The following is a 7,935-nucleotide window of genomic DNA, read 5'->3' as shown; positions in this document are numbered from 1 at the left end:
CGCTGTCTCCGTCGTCGCTGCAGGAAGCAGCATGCTGAATGGGGACGTGCCTGACTTGGGAGAGATTGAGGTGAGAATAGAAAGCACTGAATAGCTCGGCGCCTCCTGCATTTTCCAGGAAGCTTCAGCTGTCTTAAACAAAAATCCATGGTGTGTTTGTGTTTGCTGGTCGTTCGGCAAGTCAGTTCGCAACCTCGCACACCGCTCTCCGCAGGGCCGGGTGCGACATGCAGTTTGTCAAAGAACCACGAAGACACAGAGGCAGGAAAGGGGTAGGACGAGGCCAAAATGCTAGACTATAAAAATGATCAGGGTTTGCTGTAATGGGGAACCCACGCCCTGTGACTCCCCGAGGGATGGGGAGCCAGGGAGCAGAGCAGACTTGGACTTTTACGGCTCCAGCTCAGCTGGCAGCCCCAGAAGCACAGTCCACAAGCCCTAAAACTGCAGAGCAGCTGGGCTGGCTGCAGCAGAGGGGAGCGGTCTGATTAGCGGCTGAAGGAGCAACCCCTGTGCCTGGTTCAGGGAGTTAGGAGGGGTGGGACCTGGGCGAACGTACGCCCGGCGCCCGAGCCAGGACGGGCAGTCCCCGGGGAGAGGAGCTCCTGGCAGCACAGGGGCCAGGAGGGAGGCCGCAGACTCAGGAAGGTACCCGGGAGGCTTGGAGGGGGCCAGCTCCTTGGGGGAGCAGGAAAGCAGGGGGACACCCAAGGTGGGATTGTTCGAATTGGAAAACAACCGGTTGATATTTTTTTTTTGACTTGGGTCGTGGCTCCGGGGTTGGCTGGGAAGCCCGCTGTGCAGGGAGACTTGCCAGGGTCACCTGGGACACAGAGAGAGCAGCGCTGCTCGGGTCAGGGATGGAGAGATAGCAGCTGTGCTGAGCTCCATGAGATAAGCCCTCAGGGGTAGCAGCGGGGTGGGGGACAGACAGGAGGACAGGGCCAGAGTAAACTGGAGTAAAACCCGTGAGGCCTGGGTGTGACCATGGGGGTGACTTGAGGACACGATCATTGGCCTTACCTCACTGTTAGGGCTGGTGGTCCATGCACAGGAGGGTCGGGTGCCGGTGGGGCGCGCAAGAAGAGACGGTGAATGCAGGGCACCGTAACATGTGTGGGGCTGGGAGTCCCCGGCGGTACAAGTGAGGTGGGTCGAGCCAGGACTTGTTCATCCCACTTAGAGACTCTGGGGACAGCTTTCCTCGTTAATATACAGGTGATATCATCAACATACAGGTGGCATGCAAAAGGGGGAGGACGGGGATGGGCAGGGCGAGGCTGCCCGCCTAGGAGAGGGTCCGGTAGCACCGGTCCGCAGCGCGTGGGAACCTAGCACAGGCAAAGCGAGCCATGAGAGGGCAGGGCAGAAGAGGGGGCAAATAAAATCCTTCACACACATGACAGAAGAAACTGGGGGCAGGGACAGGTGGTCCCTGTGTTGCCCCACCATCGGCATCCCCTCTCCGGCCCCAATCCTGCTGCACACCGTGCATGTGCGGCCCCCGGGAAAGCAGCCAGGCTGCGGGGTGCACAGCCGTAGGATCAGCTCTGCGCTTTCTCCCTTCTGGGGTGAGAGCGGCCCGTTTGGGGGGCATCACCCCATTGACAAGCGGCAGTGCTGGTGCCCAGACTATGCCCACCCCAGGGGATCTGTGCACACGTGCGGATCGGGGCCCTGGCTGGAGGCCAGCCGCCCCTGCTTGCTTCCTGGAATACCCGGCACCAGGCGGGGCCCCGGGTTTGCACAGGTTGCAGGGTGCACAGTTTCGCTGACGCCTGCCTTTCCTTCTTGTGCAGTTGCACTCCCTTGCCCACGCGCCTGTAATCCTCTTGGGAGGGGAGCCATTCCTCCCGTGCCCTGCCCCAAGCAGATCTGCTCTTTCATCCCGGCTATGACTGGGAGTGAAGTCACGGCAGACGCTTAGCAGAGCAAACCTCTTTCTTCCTCCCACGCCAACAGGTAGGCCTTCCTTCCCGGCAGCAGCCCCAGGGAATAAGGCACCATCAGGGAGGGAGGGGGCATGCCTCCCGAAACCCCCAGAGAGGGAGGAGCTCTCCCCAGGGACGGAGGTGTGCTCTGAGGCAGGCTGCCTGGTGTGCAAGGGACTGGACCGCTGCAGCCCGGCTGTGGGGCACGAAAGCCGCAGATGGGTCCTGGCACGGCTGGAGAACAAATGCAGCCGCACGCCATGGAGAATGGGCACTGGGCATTGCTCAACCAGGGGGAGGACAACGAAATGGTAAGTCGCCGTCTGAATCCTTAGGTCTTGTTCCTCCCTGGCCTGAAGCCACCCGCCTCACGCGCATTGCTGCAGAGCTCAGCCGCCTGCATTTCAGCTTGGGATGGGGGCGAGGGGGAGCAGTCGGGTGTCACCGCTGGAACAGCATTGCACTGGCTGCCGCTGCACACGTGTGTTTTAAGCTTTTCAGAGAGGTGGGAACCGAACACCAGGAGCCACCGTTCTTAATCCAGCAGTGACTGAGACCTGTCCTCTGCTGCGAGGGAGCGCAACACACCTTTGCAAGGGCATGGCTGACCCTTTAGGCAGCACTGCCCGTCTGCATGAGATGTAGGAGGCAAAGAACAGAGGAGTTTCATAGATTTCAGAGACATTAGGGCTGGAAGGGACCTTGCAAGATCATCGGGTCCAGCCCCGAGTTGCTGACCCCCGGGCTCAGTCCCAGCGCTGAACCTGAGGGATGCTTGCCGACAGGAGGTGGGGAGGGAGCATCCACAGTACGGTGCTGAGGGTGATTTGTTCAGTGATTTTTCACCGAAAGAGGGTGCCAAGGAATTTGTTTTTAAATCGTGTGTGTGTGTGCACGTGTGTGTGAGACAGAGAGAGAGAGTGTGCGTGGGGGAGACCCAGAGAGTGGGAGAAGCACATGCTGTGAGAGTGGCCTTTTGCTTGACAAAATACCTACTGCATGGAGCAGCCAATATGTCACCAACCATGCAACCCCTGTTTCCAAAATCTGACTGTGGGGAAGCATTTCATCCTTCATTTTCACCGGAGTCAAGCGACCGGCTCCTAGGTCTTGACTTGTTGACCCCAATGCTATCCCTTGGTGCGGCGATAGTCCTGCTTACAGGGCACTTCTTAGCTGTCCTTCCCGGGTCACCGTCCCATCCACCCCGCCAGGTAGGCACTGGGGATCAGCGCGGCGATGGGCTCTGTCACTTCTTATCCCCAGACATAGCAGGACTCGAACCCTAGCACAGCTGGGCCCTGGGCGGCGCGGTCCCCCGGGGCCGCAGCACGCCCGGCTGGTGACTTGCAAGGAAGCTGGAGCAGACCCCGGTGAAACACTTCCTGGGCCTTAAGACAGAGGCCCATTTATGAAATCCCTCCGGAGTCCTTCAACAAGTATTCAAGTCTAATCCTATTACCTGTCGTTATGGTGACAATGCTTTTAGGTTGTTGCAAACAGGTTCCCTTCCTGCTGTCAAAGCAGAAAGGACCTGATGATGGGATCAGCTGAAATACTCTGTGGGATTGGTGGTGTTTGTCCTCCTCACAGCTTGGGAGCTGAAGACCAATTTCTTCCCTGAGGAGAAGGCTGCCTGAACTTGCTTGGCATTTGCATTTAACTTCGTCTTCGTGGGTGACCTGCAAATAACAAGCTGTTTTTTTCCTTAGGCCACAAATAGCATTGGCTTAGAGGATACAGGTGTAGTAAATCCTTGAGATCTGGGCTTGGTGGTTGCAAATACTATTAACAGCAGCAGTTTCTGCTTCTTGGTTCCAGATAAAACTAATAAATCAAGTGCTCTTTGAATACACAAACTTTCTGCCAATATCAGCAGCTCTGGCAGCTTCTTGGGGCTAATAATTCCTTGCACGTCCTCAGCCCCTTCTTTTTCCAAAAACCTCCAAGAATTTGAAATGAGTAGCTCAAGCCTCAGGACACCCTGCTGATTCAGAGGCACAGAGGGATCAAGTGACTCTTTCTGGGTTCAGCAATATTTTGGCAGCGGTGCAATGAAGGGAACCCAGAAGTCCTGGCACGTGGTCAGCCAACCCTGGCCTCCAGAGAGTGCTCAACTACCAGTGTTAAGTGTCTGCTGTCTTTCCAGTGCAATCAAGTAGTCATAACGAAGAGAAGTGATGAATTACCTGGTGCTTCACACTTCCACAGTAGCAAGATGCTTTGCAAAGGCAGGTGGCCTTAGCGTCATCAGACAAGTGAGGGAACAGAGGCACAAGGAAGTTAAGGGATTTATCAAGGTTGCATCGCATAAAAGAAGACCTAGGAGTGATGCCCACGAGGATGAGGATCTCCTGGCTGTGTCCTGGACGTCTCATCCTCAGCGCACCATCCCGCCTCCCCTGCCGGCATGCAGCGGTCCACATCCAGCGGTGGACCTGGGTGCGCTGGTCAGTCATCCTGCACGGACAGGTTCCCTGACTCCGTCTGGGGCGCAGGATCCCTGGTGCTTTGACCCCGGCTGTGCTGAAAGCCAAGTGAGCGTGTTCCCAGGCTGTCAAGGGTTCACTTGAGCCTAGAACGACTCAGAGCAGTGAGTTAGGCCCACAGACATACCTGCTTCTCTGCCGAGGCAGGCACACGTTAGCCACCTCCTCTTAGGTGCGCCTGTCTCTGGTGCACCTATCTTTTGCCTAGTGCAATCCAGGGAAATCTGAAGAGCCATCCTGTGCTGCTCTTGCTGCTGCTGTTGCTACCGATTTTCCAAATGATACCGATGGGGACCACTTGTGGGTATTTTTCCAAGGCCCCTCTATGGTCCTCCAAGACACAGAGGCCAGAAGCCGCAGGGAGGGGAGGGGAGGGCCAGGGACAGCGAGCATCCTCAGCCACATTACCTGGGACCCGGATGCATTGCATCAAAAAGGTCTACCCATCAAGTTTGACCAGCTCATTGGTAGCCTTGGTTAACAGAGAGGCAGCTTGTGGTCTGGGAGATGGGAGGGGGAGAGGAGGCTCTGACACGCCTCACTTCCCAGATAATCCCTTCCTCTGAAGCTGAGGGCAGATCACCTCACCTTGCTGGTCCAGCTTCTCCTCCTTCAGGTGCAGCTAATGATGCTTGCTCACAGAGGCATAAGGAGGGCTGGCTGGTGTCACTCAGCACTTTGAGTGTGGAAAACAAGGGGCCAAGCATTGAGCACTGCAATACTAATTGCTCCTACTGCTAGGAGTGAAGATGATGGCTCTGGAGGCCCTGCTGGAAGCTGGTAACCACCCGTCCAACTCACCCGACGCCTACCCAGACAGAGAGCACAGAGCTGAGCTCCTGACTTATAGCCCAAGGCTTCTGGCTCCACTCTTAGACATGATTCCAGCTGTCTCTTTCTTTTCAGGCAACCCATTTCAAATTTTCCTTCCAGGAGTTTTTAGACCTCAGTCCCTCCAGACTCTGCCATGTTCACAGAATCAAAAGAAGTCAGGGTTGGATGGGACCTCAGGGGCTCACATTTAGTCCAACCCCCTGCTCAAAGTTTGCTACTAGCTCCCCGGAGCTGACAGCATTCTCTGTGCATGCGACGGCTGTGACCCGGGGTTTTGCAGTGCCACGCCACATAGCTCCTCAAACCCACCTGGATTCCTCCCACTACATGGGCTGCATGTGTTGCTTTGGAGTACACGGTCCCCATTCCTTTACTTCTTTTTCTTTGCTCCGCAGGAGATGTTCGGCTACAAAACCGAGGGCTGCCGGAGAGCCTTGTGCATCGCTGGATATATCTTGTCCTGCGGGGCCCTGTGGCTGGTGTTTTACTGGAAGCCCGCATGGGACGTGTGGGCAAACTGCATTCCCTGCAGCTTGCAAGAAGCAGATGTCGTCTTGCTTAGGACCACAGTGAGTGCTCACCTACCTGCACACTGCTGGCTTGCCTGTAAGGGGATGATCATGTAACCAAGATCTCACACTGCTGCTGTCCAGGAACAATGTCTGTTTTTTGGCAGCTCTCCTGTGCAGGACCCCAGCATGCTTTACAAGTTCTGTACCCACCACATCTGGAATGGGAGGTATTGTAGGGAGGGCCCCCATGCCACCTGTGGTGTTTATCCTGGAGTTTTACCTTTTATTGCAGAATCAGAGTTGCCTTTTAGTCAAGTCTTTTCATGAGCTGGCATCCAGGACTTGTGCTCTGCTCCACCCCAGCCTCCTAGGGCGTGTGGGAGGGGGTCTGTGCCTCCCACCTGGAGCCAGCCATGGTCTTTATGGCTGTTTCATGAAGCTTTCCAAATGTCAAATGTGCTGAAGTGGGAGACAGGTGACTAGTCCCCGTCAGAATGGGTACGGCTCCGGCTTCGTGGTGCTGCCTACCAGTGAGCCTCAACCCTGATGTGATCAGACCATTTCTAAGATGAAGGCATATCTATTCTCCAGGTCCAGTGCATCGTCCATCCCTTTGCAAAGTCCCATTGAGGGAGTGATTCAGGATGGAGTTTTCCTGTTAGGGTTTCTTGTCCCCATGACGCTGAACTGAACCCCCCGCATCGGCCCTGACTTCGTTTCACATCCTCTGCAACAAAAACAAGAATTGCAGACAAGCTGGAGTCAGTCCTGAAGCCTGACATGCTTCTCGTTCAGCAATCCCAAAGCAGTGTCCCTTAGAGCAGCCATAAGCCATTCACACCCACAGTCACTTGAGGTAACGAATGCAGTCACGGTGTCTGCACACACGTGAAGCAAAGACGAATGCGTACGATCACCTGCCGTGGGGTTTTCTGGAAATCAGGGCCTGTCTCTGCACTGTTTCACACAAAAGCTGACTGTGCCTCCAGAAAAGCTCATGGGACTCTGCTAATCAAGAAAGCGTACTAGGTCTAATCTCATCATTTAATCTTGAGTTTGGCTTGCATTTTTAATTACTTATTCTCAGGTGTCATTTTAAATGGATTTGCCATGCTGAGTGCTTCTGAAATAAGTGAGCTTCTAAATTAGTCTCTGTGTAATTAAATAAGGATTGCGTTTTGCTGATATCCATGTTATCAGGGCCCTCTGTGAAAGTGAGCAATGGGCATTGCACAGCGGAAGAGCCTGTCCCTGGCTTCTTTGCATGAAAGTGGCACTTGCACCGCTTTTAGCATTTGATCCGATTACGCCGGCATCGAGATGGGGATGTTCCTGCTCTTGAGGACCAGGACAATCCCATCGACCGGTCCCCTGGACTGCTCCCCTGCAGCTTACAAAATGAACCTTCATAATTTATCATCAGCTCCAAAGTGGTGGTTTGTCTCCACCAAGTGTGATTAGCAGTCACGCTCGCCGCTAAAGAAAGTTTCAACCCAGATGAAACGATGAGCCCCTTGTCTCATTTTCTGCCTCCTGCTTCAACCTCAGGACAGGCTCATTAGTTTAATCAGAAGGGCATAGAAAGGCCTGTCTTCTTTTTCGGCTGGCTGGTTTGCTGGCGGGAGGGAAGGGGACAGGATGTTAGTTCTGTTACTCACCTACAGCTGGATGTGACCCGAGTTGCACGGACGACATTTCCATGGACATGACAGTTTGTATTTGCACGCATCCTGCCCCAGGTATTTCCATTCTGCAACTTCACTGCTGCCTTCAGCACTGACACCCTACCACCTGCTGCTTGGTTGGACTCCTAATGCTTTCCTGATCCTTTGCCTGCAGCCCGTTCGCTGGAGAACAGCTTTGCTCCTGCTCTAGCTTTGCTTGCAAAAAGGGGGATTCTGCCTCCACCCTCTCTACTAACTGGGACTCAGGTAGGAGTGGGGACAGCACGGCGATCATAACCCCCTGGAGCAGCCCCTCCCAGGCCCATGGCATAGACAGCCTGGCACGCTCCATCCATACGGGGCAGCCTGGTGAGTTGGTGGAGGATCCACAGAGCGGGCATCTCTTTACGCCCTGCATAGATTCATAGATTCATAGATGCTAGGGTCGGAAGGGACCTCAATAGATCATCGAGTCCGACCCCCTGCATAAGCAGGAAAGAGTGCT

At 55.0% G+C, this 7,935-nt stretch overlaps 1 protein-coding gene across 1 annotated transcript in view; it reads left to right on the top strand.

Moving 5' to 3' along the window:
- The first annotated feature begins 2,087 nt into the window (after positions 1 to 2,087).
- The window catches only part of LOC109308561 (probable cation-transporting ATPase 13A4), a 41,598-nt gene continuing 35,750 nt past the window's right edge, over positions 2,088 to 7,935 (top strand). Inside the window, exons 1-2 of the mRNA XM_019532926.1 lie at positions 2,088 to 2,242; positions 5,650 to 5,823. Coding sequence (XP_019388471.1) covers positions 2,150 to 2,242; positions 5,650 to 5,823 — 267 coding nt within the window. The 5' untranslated portion in view covers positions 2,088 to 2,149. The remainder of the gene's footprint in view (positions 2,243 to 5,649; positions 5,824 to 7,935) is intronic.

The sequence above is a fragment of the Crocodylus porosus genome, unplaced genomic scaffold, assembly GCF_001723895.1.
Source record: "Crocodylus porosus isolate Cpor-Errol unplaced genomic scaffold, CroPor_comp1, whole genome shotgun sequence".
Classification (NCBI taxonomy): domain Eukaryota; kingdom Metazoa; phylum Chordata; order Crocodylia; family Crocodylidae; genus Crocodylus; species Crocodylus porosus.
This window is presented reverse-complemented; position numbering and strand designations above follow the sequence as displayed.